At 62.0% G+C, this 14,641-nt stretch overlaps 1 protein-coding gene across 1 annotated transcript; it reads left to right on the top strand.

The window, feature by feature from the left end:
• Positions 1-3,623: 3,623 nt before the first annotated feature.
• Positions 3,624-14,554, top strand: SRMS (src-related kinase lacking C-terminal regulatory tyrosine and N-terminal myristylation sites). The gene is made up of 8 exons (XM_024352155.2): positions 3,624-4,338; positions 7,296-7,417; positions 9,383-9,549; positions 10,282-10,423; positions 10,542-10,700; positions 11,242-11,423; positions 11,515-11,671; positions 11,863-14,554. The coding sequence occupies exons 1-8, from the start codon at positions 3,983-3,985 to the stop codon at positions 12,054-12,056; spliced, it is 1,479 nt and encodes a 492-aa protein (XP_024207923.1). The 5' UTR covers positions 3,624-3,982; the 3' UTR covers positions 12,057-14,554.
• The last annotated feature ends 87 nt before the right edge of the window (positions 14,555-14,641 follow it).

Raw genomic sequence — 14,641 nt, 5'->3', positions numbered from 1 at the left:
TATCAGTGCAGGCTTTCAGTATGCAGCCTTGGGACTGGCTTCTTGCGCTCAGCATAGTCCCCTCTGTGCAGGGTCAACAGTCACTCCTGTTCACTGCTGGGCACCAGGGGCCAGTTTGTGCTCAGTCTTGCTCAACCCTGTTTGTGGCCACCAGGGCATGGGCAGTGAACACTTTGGCTCTGTTGTCCCTGGTGGGGACAAGCTCTCTTCCCTGGGCCCTGAGGATGGTGAAGCCTGGGGGTAGTGGGGCCAGTCTTGGGGGAGAGAATGCACGCTGACCACTGAGGCCCTCAGAGCTGTGGCCCTCCAGACACATAAACCTGGATGGGGGGTGGCCTGATGTGGCAGAGCTCCTGCCACCAGCCTCCATCTGAACACCAGGAAGGGCCCTGCACCCCATCCCCCTGGTCTGTGTCCTCACTGCCATTGTAAGCTCAGTGCTCTTACAGATGGGGAAACTGAGGCACAGGGAGGTTCAGCACTGTATGCCCAAGGTCATGTGGACAGTGAGTCTGAGAGCAAGATTCCAGCCCTGGTCATTTTTATTTTTTTGAGATGGAGTCTTGCTCAGCCGCCCAGGCTGGAGTACGGTGGCGCGACGATCTCAGCTCACTGCAACCACTGTCTCCCAGATTCAAGTGATTCTCCCGTCTCAGCCTCCCGAGTAGCTGGGATTACAGGTGCCTGCCATCATGCCTGACTAACTTTTGTATTTTAGTGGAGACGGGGTTTCACCATGTTGCCCAGGCTGGTCTTGAACTCCTGACCTCAGGTGATGCACCCGCCTTGGCCTCCCAAAGTGCTGGGATTACTGGTGTCAGCCGCCGTGCCTAGCCTTTTCTTTTTTTAAAAAAATAGAGATGGGGGTCTCACTATGTTGCCCAGGCTGGTCTTGAACCCTTGGGCTTAAGCGATCCTCCTGCTTGGCCTCCCCAGATGCTGTTATTACAGGAGTGAGCCACCTCACCCGGCCAAGCCCCAGACTCCTGACCCCGTCCAGATTGATCCTGTACCCAGGCCCCTTTCCTCACTCCCCTCTGTGCCACCCACCCGGTTAGGGCTGAGGGAGGAGGTGAGGTCATGGGGGAGGGCACAGCAGGCAGGGAAGGGGCTGCTGACACGGACACCTGGCAGGGGCCCTACGCTGGGCTGTGTTGCACCTGGTGGGTGAGGTGAGGAAGGGGTGGACGGGCGGGCACAACTTGGAGGGCAGCGGGACAGGGCAGCTGGGCATGCGGGGCCGGGGATTCTGAGGACCACCAGGGAGGAGCTGGATAAAGCCGGCCTCGGCTGCCTGCCGACCACACTCACCCTGGCATGTGTGCGGTGCAAGGGCAGCAGGTGCAAGGAGGGGGAAGGTGGGGCAGACGTGGGGAGCTGATCTGTGGGCAGGTGGGGCGGTGGGGGTGAGACACGCCGGGGCAGAGGCCCAGTGGGGCCCTAACCCTGATGGCCAGGCCTGCCTCTGGTTCCAGCTGGGCATGGAATGTGCTGAGTCCTGTGCCACGATCCCATGGCTCTAAGGGGCAGGGAGTGTCTGGGAGGAATCTGCATTCAGTGCCCTGAACACCTGACCCTGGTGTGGTGGGCACAGGAGCTTTCCATGGCCTGAGGAGGCCTCCCTGGGGCTCTGCGGCCTTGGCGTTCTAGGAGGGAAGAGTCACGTCCTAGGGAGGATTTAGGAGAGCTGGTAGCCACACCTGTAGTCCCAGCACTTTGGGAGGCAGGAGGATCGCTTGAGGCCAAGAGTTCAAAACCGGCCTGGGCAACATAGTGAGAGCCCATCTCTACAAATAATAAAAAATTTATCTGGGCATGGTGGCGCACACCTGTAGTCGGGCAGGAGGACGGCTTGAGCCCAGGAGATCGAGGCTGCCACTGCACTCCAGGCTGGGCGACAGAGTGAGGCCCTGTTTCCAAAAAAAAAGTAAAGAAAAGAAATGGTGGGCAAAAGCCTCACCTGCACGTGAGGAGACGTGGGTGTGGGGAGGAGACGGCGGCGGTGGGGGGAGTGGAGGGGAGGAGACGGCGGGGGTGGGGTGGGGGGAGGAGACGGCGGCGGGGGCGGGAGGAGACGGCGGTGGGTGGGGGGAGGAGAGGGCGGCGGGGCGGGAGGAGAGGGCGGTGGGAGCGGGAGGAGAGGGCGGCGGGGGGAAGCGCGGGAGGAGAAGGCGCTGGGGCCCCTCGAAGGCCACCCCCAATGTAGTATCTACAATTCTCCACATTTCTCAACACCCCCCACCACCCCCAGCAGGACACCTCTCTGGTGCAGAGCCTGCCCTGAGCCTGGCGATGTCCAGTCTCCCAGGGCCCCTGCTGGCTCCAGGCTATCAGCCCGGACACAGCTTGGCTGCTGGGGTGCCCTGAGAACCAGGCCACGGGTGTCACTGCCACCCCACAATGCACACACCAGTCCCCAGACGTGAGGTTTCTGAGAAGCCCATCTGTGACTCCAGGGCAGGCAGGTGCGAGAGGCGCTTGTCATTGGCTGGACACTGGTCACGCCTATTGGAGGGATGCATTCAGCCACACGCATGAAGTGGGGGCATGGATGCGTGTGAGATGTGGGAAAGGGGCGTGAGGCTCCCTGAAGGCCACCCAGGTGCAGAAGGGGCTGCTGGGGGAGGCCGGCAGGAGGAGCGAGAGACTGCAGATGGCCTCACCCCACCCCTGTGCCTCAGGACCCAGAGGGGAGGCGGGAGGAGTGAGAGACTGCAGATGGCCCCCACCCCACCCCACTCGGGACCCGGAGGGGATGTGGGAGGAGAGAGAGACTGCAGATGGCCTCACCCCACCCCCGTGCCTCAGGACCCAGAGGGGAGGCGGGAGGAGTGAGAGACTGCAGATGGCCCCCACCCCACCCCACTCGGGACCCGGAGGGGATGTGGGAGGAGAGAGAGACTGCAGATGGCCACCACCCCATCCTCCTGCCTCAGGACCCTGTACCGTGCTGCTGGGTTTTGCTGGGATTTGCTCCCCCAGTACTGCCCCGATCTGGGGACCTACCTGAGCGGGCAGAGTTTGCTTCAGCATGTGGGGGCTTGGCGCTGTCCAGGGAGAGGGTGGGAGGTCCCCAGCCAGGGACTCACCCGCCGCCCCTTCTCCGTGTGCTCATCCCCCTGAACTGGGGCCAGGCGTCCGCAGCCTCCACTTCCCCACAGTGGCCTTTGGGTATGGCCTGGGCATTGACTGACTCAGAAGCTGGTCATCGGGCAGCGTGGGGCATCTGGGTGCCTGGCCTGCGGCCGAGCTCCCTGCAATCAGCATCTTGTTTTACTGCATGAAAGCCGGGGTGCTGAGAGCCCCCTCACTCGCCTGTCCTCAGCCTTTGCTGCAGAGGCTGGAGGCTTAGCACCTGGAGCAGGGTAAATGATGTTAAAATATCTGGCCAACATTTAAATAAGCAGGCAATTTTTCACCTGAGTGCAGCTCAGGCTTGGCAACCACTGCAGGTGCTGAACAGCAGCGCTTCTCCGTGGACCCCCCACTTCTCCGTGGGCACGGGCGGCTGTTGGACTGTGGTGCCCTTGGGCATGGGCCGGGCCTGACTGGGCAGAGCCATTCCGCCTGCCTGGGCCTTGCAGAGGGCGGGAGAGAGGCTGGCCCTGCCCACCCCGCCCTCCTCGGGCCCCTCCTGGAGCCCGCCCCGGCCCCAGCCCAAGCTGCCCTCTGCCGTCGGGTTGGGGAGGGGACGGTGCACTCCAGACGCCAAGGAGGTGGAGGACAGGAGGTGCTGTCGGTGTGCCCGAGGCAGGGGATCCGCCCTGCGCCCCACCCAGCCCGAACGCCAGCCCGGATGCCGGTGGGAACCGTGTACCTCCTGGATCCAGGGGACCTCTGAGTGACCGCAGGGCTGGGGTCCCCTGTCACCCCACGGCCAGGGCAGGGAGCGCTGGACACCGGGTCCCACCGGCCCTGCCAGTTCCTCTTCCGGGCTCGCGGGCTCCCATGGCCCTCGGGCCCAGCGCGGTGACCCCGGGGGATGGAGCCGTTCCTCAGGAGGCGGCTGGCCTTCCTGTCCTTCTTCTGGGACAAGATCTGGCCGGCGGGCGGCGAGCCGGACCATGGCACCCCTGGGTCCCTGGACCCCAACACTGACCCAGTGCCCACGCTCCCCGCCGAGCCTTGCAGCCCCTTCCCTCAGCTCTTCCTTGCGCTCTATGACTTCACGGCGCGGTGTGGCGGGGAGCTGAGTGTCCGCCGCGGGGACAGGCTCTGTGCCCTCGAAGAGGGGGGCGGCTACATCTTCGCACGCAGGCTTTCGGGCCAGCCCAGCGCCGGGCTCGTGCCCATCACCCACGTGGCCAAGGCTTCTCCTGAGACGCTCTCAGACCAACCGTGAGTACCTCGGCCTCGGAGTCAGAGCCTGCCTCGCCCCCAGCTGGGGAGTCCAGAACAACGGCAGGATTTTGAGTTGGAAATCGCATGTCCGTGGCTATCTGTTCATTCATTCGTTCATCCACGCATTCATTCAGGGACAGCTGATGGGCCCCGGGCCGGCAGGTGTGGTAGGAAAACAGCAGTGTCCGCTGTGGGCTGCCGAGAGGGAGAGGAGGCTCCGGCAGGCGTGGTCAGGTCCTGGGGCGGGGGGGACATCAGCTGCACCAGCTGGGCACCCAGCAGGCGGTTCCTCCAGGACCCTGCCTGGCTGGCCAGGCCCTCCCGCCCTCACACAGGGAGTCCAGTGTTCATGGAGCAGTCACTGCTTGGAGGGCAGGGGCTGGGGGCTGGGAGGCACCAGATGACAGGAGCTCCAGGAGCTCTGGGTGACGGCAGGTGAGCAGGGGCTGGGGGCTGGGGGCTGAGACAGGGGCCCATGCTCCAGGAACTCTGGGTGAGGGCAGGTGAGCAGGGGCTGGGGGCTGAGACAGGGGCCCATGCTCCAGGAACTCTGGGTGAAGGCAGATGAGCAGGGGCTGGGGGCTGAGACGGGCCCACGCTCCAGGAGCTCTGGGTGAAGGCAGGTGAGCAGCGGCTGGGACTAGGGGCTGAGACAGGGGCCCACGCTCCAGGAGCTCTGGGTGAAGGCAGGTGAGCAGGGGCTGGGACTAGGGGCTGAGACAGGGGCCCACGCTCCAGGAGCTCTGGGTGAAGGCAGGTGAGCATGGCTGGGACTGGGGGCTGAGACAGGGGCCCACGCTCCAGGAGCTCTGGGTGAGGGCAGGTGAGCAGGGGTTGCAGAGGCGCCTAGTCCAGATGCCCAGTGCGGCTGCTCTGAGCGGCTGCCTTGGTCTGGCATCCAGCTGGGCAAGGCCTGAGCCCTGGAGACCTTCGGGGTCAGCCTTGCTCAGGGCCACTTCCAGCCTCCTGGGGGCCCTTTGGCACTCACACATCGTCCTGGGGGTTGCATGGGGCGGGTGAAGCCGGAGTCACAGGAAGGTGCCTTCTGAGGGGCCCCAGGCCCTCACCCCACACCTGCCCCGCTTGTCCTGAGCAGTGGTTGGGGGGCAAGCAGCCTTTGTGATGGGAAGGGGCTCACAGTCACCCCAGGTGTGGAGGACAGACCCCTTCAGCAGTTCCTGGAGGGCAGGGCTGGTGGTGGAGCAGGGCGGTCCATAGGCAAAGCTAATGACTATTTGCCTAGGCTGGAGATTCAAAGACTAACCACACTCAGGTGTCATTAGCTCCAGACGCCTGGCCCCACGCCCCAGGGAGAGACCTCAGACACATCCCCTGCATCTCAGGATCCCACAGGGGCTCACCTCTGACCCCCAAGCCCTGATGTGGGCTTCAGAGGAGGCTGGCGATGTTTTGGGGAAACACCTGTGTCTCATCCCCACACCCCGCGGTGCTGGGAGGGACCTGAGTCCCTTTACACGTGAGAGGGTTGCGTCTCCCTGCCAGCAGACCCCAGAAGGCAGGGGCCCTGGCTGCAGGAGGAGCTCCATGGACAGAGCGTCCATGGAGTCAGTGCCTCAGGCCGCCGCCTCTCTGTCCCTGGTCCCACACCTCTTCCTGTCTCCATCTTCATTCCCTTCAACTTCAGCCCAGCCCCACGGCCCTGGCCATGTCGGTTTCTATTCCTGCTGCCCCCATTGCCCCCCAGGTCCCCGGGGCAGGGGTGCCAGACTGTGTCCTCCGTCTTGCCCAGTCCCAGTCTGCCCAGGATGGCATGGCCGTGCCCCAGCCCCGAATCTTGTGTTGACTCTGAGGCCCACCTCGGGTCCTCTCCTAGTCCCGCTTCCCAGGTGGTTTCAGCCCCACCCTGACACCGGCTCACTCTGCTTCCTCCTCCTGGTGCTTACGGGGTGTGCCCTGGGGCGGGGGAGTGGCAGGCATCCCTCTCCGGGTCCCAGGAAGCTCCAGGAAGTGGGAGGCTCCAGGGTGGGAAGCTGAGTCAGGAGTGGAGTCCCCGCCTTGGACTTCAGCAGCAGAGTTATGCAGACGGGGTGGGGCTGGGAGCATTTCTGTCTTCCTTCCAAGGATGCCTCTGGCTCCCAGGAATGAGTAGATGTGACCTGGTGGGTGGCCCACCTGGACAGGGGAGCCCCAGCCGGCCCCTCTCCCGACACCCGGTGTGGGCTCCTCGTGTGTGGGCATCTGAGGAGTGGGCACCTGGGAGCTCCCTGCCACCCTGCCACCGTGTTCAGAGAGGTCTCACCTGCACCTGGCTTTTCCGAGGGGGTGTCTGTGTGAACAGACGCCAGTGGGCTTAGGGCGGTCCTGTACTGGGCACAACTCTCCAGCATGGGATGCAGGATGCTTTGAACGTTCGCACAGCAACCCCCCTGCAGCCGCCCACTGGCTGCCCCTCCTGACCTCCTGCACAGCCTGGCTTAGGCTGCCTCCTCAGGACACAGCTTGCATGGGCCCCCTCCACTAACCAACTGCCTGAGGCAGGTGGGCCGTGCCCAGCCAGGTGACGCCCATGGCCCTGTACGGCCACGACAGCCCAGCAGTGCTTCCGGGCAGCTCACCAGGCCGTCAGCTCCATGTCTGCGCAGGGGCTCAGCGAAGCCGAGTTTGGAGGCCTATGGCCCATGGCCAGGGCTGACTGTTAACCTGTGGCTGGGGCTGGCGGTCACTATGAACAGGGAACTGGAGGTCACGCCCAGCAGGGCTAACGGAGAGCCCACGGCCAAGGTGAGGATGCTCAGGGCTGAGCAGGAGGATGAGGCCGGCACTGGGGGCTGAGGCAGTGCAGACCTTGAGCTGGGACTCAAGGTCCACGGGGTGGACCTTCTCCCTGAGGCGGTGGGACAGCCGGGCTCAGCCCTGCCGCCAGCACGGAGGAGAGCATGTGGGGCCACTGGCTGAGGGGCCTGCAAGGTGACTGCCGCACCTGCTGTTTGCAGCTGGTACTTTAGTGGGGTCAGTCGGACCCAGGCACAGCAGCTGCTCCTCTCCCCACCCAACGAACCAGGGGCCTTCCTCATCCGGCCCAGCGAGAGCAGCCTCGGGGGCTACTCACTGTCAGGTACCTGGGGCGGCCCCTCCTGCCTCTGTCCCCCACCAGGTCAGTGGCCCTTGACCTTGGGGTGGTTGGTCTCTAGGCAGTGCTGGCTCCTGATTCACACCCGGCGCCGCTGAGGGCCCAACAGCAGATATGCTGGTCACCTCCTGCACTTGCTAACTCACCCATTTATTCATTCATTCAGTCACTCACCCACTCATTCATTCAGTCACTCATTCACTTGTTCATTCATTCCTCACTCACTAATTCACTCATTCATTCATCCATTCATCTACTCATTCACTCGTTCATTCCTCACTAATTCACTCATTCATTCATCCATTCATCCACTCATTCACTCTTCATTCGTCACTCACTGATTCACTCATTCATTCATCCATTCATCCACTCATTCACTCTTTCATTCGTCACTCACTAATTCACTCATTCATTCATCCATTCATCCACTCATTCACTCTTTCATTCGTCACTCACTAATTCACTCATTCATTCATCCATTCATCCACTCATTCACTCTTTCATTCGTCACTCACTGATTCACTCATTCATTCATCCATTCATCTACTCATTCACTCGTTCATTCCTCACTAATTCACTCATTCATTCATCCATTCATCCACTCATTCACTCTTTCATTCGTCACTCACTGATTCACTCATTCATTCATCCATTCATCCACTCATTCACTCTTCATTCGTCACTCACTGATTCACTCATTCATTCATCCATTCATCCACTCATTCACTCTTCATTCGTCACTCACCGATTCACTCATTCATTCATCCATTCATCCACTCATTCACTCTTCATTCGTCACTCACTGATTCACTCATTCATTCATCCATTCATCCACTCATTCACTCTTTCATTCGTCACTCACTGATTCACTCATTCATTCATCCATTCATCCACTCATTCACTCTTCATTCGTCACTCACTGATTCACTCATTCATTCATCCATTCATCCACTCATTCACTCTTTCATTCGTCACTCACTGATTCACTCATTCATTCATCCATTCATCCACTCATTCACTCTTTCATTCGTCACTCACTGATTCACTCATTCATTCATCCATTCATCCACTCATTCACTCTTCATTCGTCACTCACTGATTCACTCATTCATTCATCCATTCATCCACTCATTCACTCTTTCATTCGTCACTCACTGATTCACTCATTCATTCATCCATTCATCCACTCATTCACTCTTCATTCGTCACTCACTGATTCACTCATTCATTCATCCATTCATCCACTCATTCACTCTTTCATTCGTCACTCACTGATTCACTCATTCATTCATCCATTCATCCACTCATTCACTCTTCATTCGTCACTCACTGATTCACTCATTCATTCATCCATTCATCCACTCATTCACTCTTTCATTCGTCACTCACTGATTCACTCATTCATTCATCCATTCATCCACTCATTCACTCTTCATTCGTCACTCACTGATTCACTCATTCATTCATCCATTCATCCACTCATTCACTCTTCATTCGTCACTAATTCACTCATTCATTCATCCATTCATCCACTCATTCACTCTTCATTCGTCACTCACTGACTCACTCATTCATTTACTGATTTGTTCACCAGCTTATTCTTTCACTCATTTGCTTATTCGTTCATTCATTCATTCACTTTTCCTTCTTTCCTTCCTTATTCCTTCATTCATTCACTGACTCATGGACTCATTCATTCTACAAGTATTTATTAAGTGCCTACTCTGTGCACACCGTCAGCCGAAAAGCTCCAACCTGGGCCGCTCTCGCTGCCCCGCCCCAGCCTGTGGCTGCCCACACTCCCTCCTCCACACAGCTCTGACCATCTCAGGGTCCCCAGCTAGGTCTGAGCCAGACCCCTTAGTGGGTTGTGGCCAGCATCCTCTGGGGTGGGAGGGTCGGGGCAGCTGGCAGCCAAGGCAGGGGTCTCCATCTCTGAACCCTTCCTAGTCCGGGCCCAGGCCAAGGTCTGCCACTACCGGGTCTCCATGGCAGCTGATGGCAGCCTCTACCTGCAGAAGGGACGGCTCTTTCCCGGCCTGGAGGAGCTACTCACCTACTACAAGGCCAACTGGAAGCTGATCCAGAACCCCCTGCTGCAGCCCTGCATGCCCCAGGTGGGCCTGTGCCTGCCAAGCTGCCCCATGCTGGGCCCGAGGCATGGCCCTGTTCTAGGTGCTCCTCCCCACCCCGTCACAAAACCCCTGGGGCTGTCAGAGGCGCAGCTCCAGGGCCCTGCCCAGGCCTGGGAGCATCAGAGCATCCCAGCGGCTCCGGCACATGCTGCTCTCCGCGGGTGTCTCTGAGGGTTGTTGGGATTCCTGGGGTCCTGGGGGGCTGGGAGTGGGGAAAGGAGACCTGTAGCAGTGCCCAGCTCTGCAGGGGAGCAGCCAGGAGGGTGGGGCCAGTTTGGGGAAGGCACTCAAGGCTGCCCCAGGCCCCAAGGGTGGAAGGTGTGGGAGGAGAGGCAGATCACAAGATGCTGCACCTGGGCTGGAGACACTGGATCCCGGGGACTGTCCCCGATGTCAGCCACCCTGCCGAGGGCCAGGGCAGCAGTCTGGTTTCTCTGGCCTCATAATGACAGCGCGGCCAGGGGCAGTAATGAGCATGTGTAGATGGATATCCGGCTGGGGCAAAGGTGCCACTTAGGCCCCCAGAGCAATGACCTCCCACGGGGCTGGGCTGGGCCTCCAAGCCTGGCACCCACTCCCCTTTGTCCCGGCCAGGGTGGGGTGAGTGTGTGCTGGGGACGGGGGTGCCCGCCAGAGCCCTGGTGTGGGGGGCTGTGCCTGGGACAGAGCACAGGGGCCCACGCTGACCAGCCTCCCTGCCCACCCTCCCTGCAGAAGGCCCCGCGGCAGGACGTGTGGGAGCGGCCACACTCCGAATTCGCCCTTGGGAGGAAGCTGGGTGAAGGCTACTTTGGGGAGGTGTGGGAAGGCCTGTGGCTGGGCTCCCTGCCCGTGGCGATCAAGGTCATCAAGTCAGGTGAGGCCCCGAGATCCCGTGCCACGGCCGGGCCCCGCACCTGCTGTCCAACCCTCAAGCCCCAGGGCAGTGATGTTCGTGGCGTGGGCCGGTCCTGGCGCCACACCCTCTCTCGCAGCCAACATGAAGCTCACTGACCTCGCCAAGGAGATCCAGACGCTGAAGGGCCTGCGGCACGAGCGGCTCATCCGGCTGCACGCAGTGTGCTCGGGCGGGGAGCCTGTATACATCGTCACGGAACTCATGCGCAAGGGGAACCTGCAGGCCTTCCTGGGCAGTGAGTCCCCTCCCTGCTGCCACGTGGCCCTGACGCGCCTGCGACCGCCCCTTCCCTCCTGGCGCAGAGCTGAACCTGCGGGTTTCTGAGGTGAACCGGGCCTCTCTACCGGGAGCAGGTGGCCCCGGCTGCAGATTCCATCCCTGTCTGGTCTCCAGCCAACAGGGGGCTGGCGTCAGGTCTGGGCCAGGCCAGAGCCTTGTGGCTCCGGGGCTGGAGCTGGAGTTCGGGGGCGGTGGGGGGCGCGGTCCCATCTGGGTCACCAGACTTGGTCTAATGTGACATAGACCGAGCCCAGCCTCTGGCTCTTCTCTGCCCTGGTCTTTGTTGGGGGCCTGGGCCGGCTGCCAGGTCACTGTGGTGAGTACAGGACCCTCGCCCTGTCTCACTTGGGGCTTCCCGTGGCCTTAGCCGGCCATGCCATCCTCGCCACGTCTTAGAGATGAGGAGGCTGAGGCATGGGGGAAGGTGACGTGGGTGGACGCCGGCCTCACCGGCCGTTGGCCCCGCGCCCTGAAAGGCCCCACGCTGTCTCCTGCAGGCCCCGAGGGCCGGGCCCTGCGTCTGCCGCCACTCCTGGGCTTTGCCTGCCAGGTGGCTGAGGGCATGAGCTACCTGGAGGAGCAGCGCGTTGTGCATCGGGACTTGGCCGCCAGGAACGTGCTTGTGGACGACGGCCTGGCCTGCAAGGTGGCTGACTTCGGCCTGGCCCGGCTGCTCAAGGTCAGCGGAGGCTCTGGGCCCCTGACCCAGAGGGGGTGGGTGAGGGGACCCCGGTCCACCTGCCCTACCAGGGGCCTTCCCTCGCCCCCAGGACGACATCTACTCCCCGAGCAGCAGCTCCAAGATCCCGGTCAAGTGGACAGCGCCTGAGGCGGCCAATTATCGTGTCTTCTCCCAGAAGTCAGACGTCTGGTCCTTCGGCGTCCTGCTGTACGAGGTTTTCACCTATGGCCAGTGTCCCTACGAAGGTGGGTCCCCAGGCAGCCAGAGGGAGGATGCAGGCTCTGCCCAGGAGTCACTGGCCCCGGGCCTGGACGCTGTCGGCAGGGGGTTGGAGGGTCTGGCCAAGGGCAGGCAGATGACATGGGGGGCTACAGGAGGCCTCCTCCATAGGGACCCCCAGGCAGAATCGAGGCAGCTCTTGCCCCGTGCCTCCCAGGGATGACCAACCACGAGACGCTGCAGCAGATCATGCGAGGGTACCGGCTGCCGCGCCCGGCTGCCTGCCCGGCGGAGGTCTACGTGCTCATGCTGGAGTGCTGGAGGAGCAGCCCCGAGGAACGGCCCTCCTTCGCCACGCTGCGGGAGAAGCTGCACGCCATCCACAGATGCCACCCCCGAGTCCTCACGTGACCCAACGCTCTGCGCTCCAGCCAGGCCAGCCCCTCGTCCCTGCAGAGCGCCAACTCGAAGGGATGCCGGTCTGCCGGACCGAGGAGCCTCTGGCTGTGGGCCTCAGGCCCTGGCGTGCACACGTGTTCGTGCACCAGGCAGACGTGCAGACAGAGGGCTGGGGCTGACGTTCCCCGTGCAGTGTGACTCGTGCAGACGGAGGGCTGGGGCTGACGTCCCCCGTGCAGTGTGACTCGTGCAGACGGAGGGCTGGGGCTGACGTCCCCCGTGCAGTGTGACTCGTGCAGACGGAGGGCTGGGGCTGACGTCCCCCGTGCAGTGTGACTCGTGCAGACGGAGGGCTGGGGCTGACGTCCCCCGTGCAGTGTGACTCGTGCAGACGGAGGGCTGGGGCTGACGTTCCCCGTGCAGTGTGACTCGTGTCTCTGGCATCTCAAGAGAGACAACAGCACAGGAGGGTGGGTAGAAGCCTCGGAGGCTCTGGGCGGGGAACCCTGAGCCCTGTGTGTCTCCTGCCTGGGTCCCTTGGACTCCCTCCCAGGGTGAAGAGCCAAAGGCCCAGTTCTCTCCCTAGTCCCAGCTTGGGTTTTTGGAAGTGACCAGTGCTGGCTCCCAGGCAGACTGTGGTGTTGACCCCACTGGGTGTGTGGTATGTAGGCACGGGGTGGCACCGTCACCTGCCCCTCACAGACACGCTGGCGGCCTGTGCACAAACCCACTCACGCACACAGCACTCAGTAAGCCGAGACTGACCCACTCAGACACGCACACAGGCGCACATCACACACAGGCTCAGCCCCCCAAACCCAGACCCAGGAGCTGGAGCGTAGGGGTCCACGTGGCTAGAAAATGCAGGTTGGAGCGGCCCCCATGCCGCCTAGACCCCCAGCCCAGGACATCATGGTGCCCAGACAGCGTGAGCCCCAAGGGCATTGGCAGGAGCTGCCGATTCCATCTCCCTGGGCGGGTTCCAGGTGGCACAGGAAGGGTGGGCCGGGAGGCTTGGTGACCTGGGAGCTGCCCTTGGAGGCTATTTCCAGGGGCCTCAGGGTGGGCCGTGGGGGATTTGGAGTCTTCTGCCTGTGCAGGGTCAGGCAGGGTCGGTTGGGGGCTCGGAGGTAGATGCCATGGTATGCTGGGCAGCAAGTGGCTCAGAAAGCCTCTGGGTGTGAGTCCTCGGGGGTCACCAAGGCAGGAGGGGGCAGGGATGTGCAGGGTCGGCCCTCGTCTCCCCACGTCTGGCTCAGGGAAGCTTCTGCTCAGGTCTTCGTGAAACACGTCAAGAAGCAAGGGGGCCGGCGGGGTCTGTTTGTGGCCCCCGGAGACCCTGCCCCCCACCCTCCTGGGAGCCCAGGTTGGCAGCTGTGCCCAGAAGGCTTTCGGGGATGGAAAGTTTGGAGACAAGTTCAGGCCTGACTGAGTCCTTGTCCCCTAGAGTTGGGGTCAGCTCTGTACCTGCTGAGCCGAAGTGCTGATGGCCGCCGTCCACAGGCCCCGGCCAAAGGCTGGCTCAGGAGGAAGCTAAGAGATGAGACTCCCGTGTGCAGAGACAGGTGGCCCCGGGGAGGGAAGAGGCCACTCGGAGGCTCCGAGAACGGAGGCAGCGCAGGGGCTTCCTGGGGCCTGTGCATAGAAGGAGCAAGGCCAAGCGGAGGGAAGCAGCAGGAACCAGGACCCCTGCAGATGGTGGAGGCAAGAGGCTTTATCTGAGCCTTTGGGACCCTGGCCACCTGCCCAGCTCCATCTGCATGGGAGAACCTAGGGGAGGGGCTGGCTCTGGTACCTGGGCCCACTGAGGCCTTGAGCTGAGCTTCCGGTTCTGGCAGGTCCCCAGCACAGCAGCCTGGGGGCTCCTCTGGCACAGACGGCCTCGCCCTCTGTGCTTTCTGCAGCCGCCACTGGGGTTAAGGGAACCAGGTGTGTCTGTGGCACCTGTGCCCTCCTAGGCATCTCGCCAGCCACCAGCTGAACAGGTTTGGTGCTCCTGGGTATCTGGGAGGGGCCGGGGACGTTCCTGCCTCCTGGTGTGGCTTAGACTGAACGTCCTGCACGTCCGAACTCAGGGATACTCGAGGCTTCCTGGACATAGACTCACGGGCCCAGAGTCCCAGGCTCGAGTACACCGGGGCGGTGTCAGAGCTGGTGGGCTCTGAGGGACGCTGCCCGGCCAGATGCCCCGGCGCCCTCCTTCCGCATTCCCCACCCCCCACCCCTCCCCCTGCATCCTCCCCGACCGACCCCAGACAGAGCTGGGAGGGCCAGAGGGACACTGCCCAGGCCGGCACCCCGCTGCCCCTCCCCACCTTGGTCAGTGCTGAGCTGGGCTGCCCAGAAATCTATGAACCTGTTAAATAACCCAGATTATTGTTCTTAATCTCAAAACAATGAGTGGAAGGTGCCATTATTTCTCTTTGCAATAAAAATAAAAGTTCAAATACGCAGTTTAGGGACTTTCCCTACCACTCCTTGCAGACTTTGAGTTTCCCTTCCCACCCCTTCCTGCCCCCTTGTGGCTGCCAGTCCAGGTCCCTGGGTTGGAGCTCCCGGGTGGACACAGTAGAGTCAGTGGGAGGGTGGGGCGGGGA

This window comes from Pan troglodytes, chromosome 21 (genome assembly GCF_028858775.2).
Source record: "Pan troglodytes isolate AG18354 chromosome 21, NHGRI_mPanTro3-v2.0_pri, whole genome shotgun sequence".
Classification (NCBI taxonomy): domain Eukaryota; kingdom Metazoa; phylum Chordata; class Mammalia; order Primates; family Hominidae; genus Pan; species Pan troglodytes.
The sequence above is the reverse complement of the archived record's forward strand: the minus strand, read 5'-3'. Positions and strand labels throughout refer to the sequence as shown.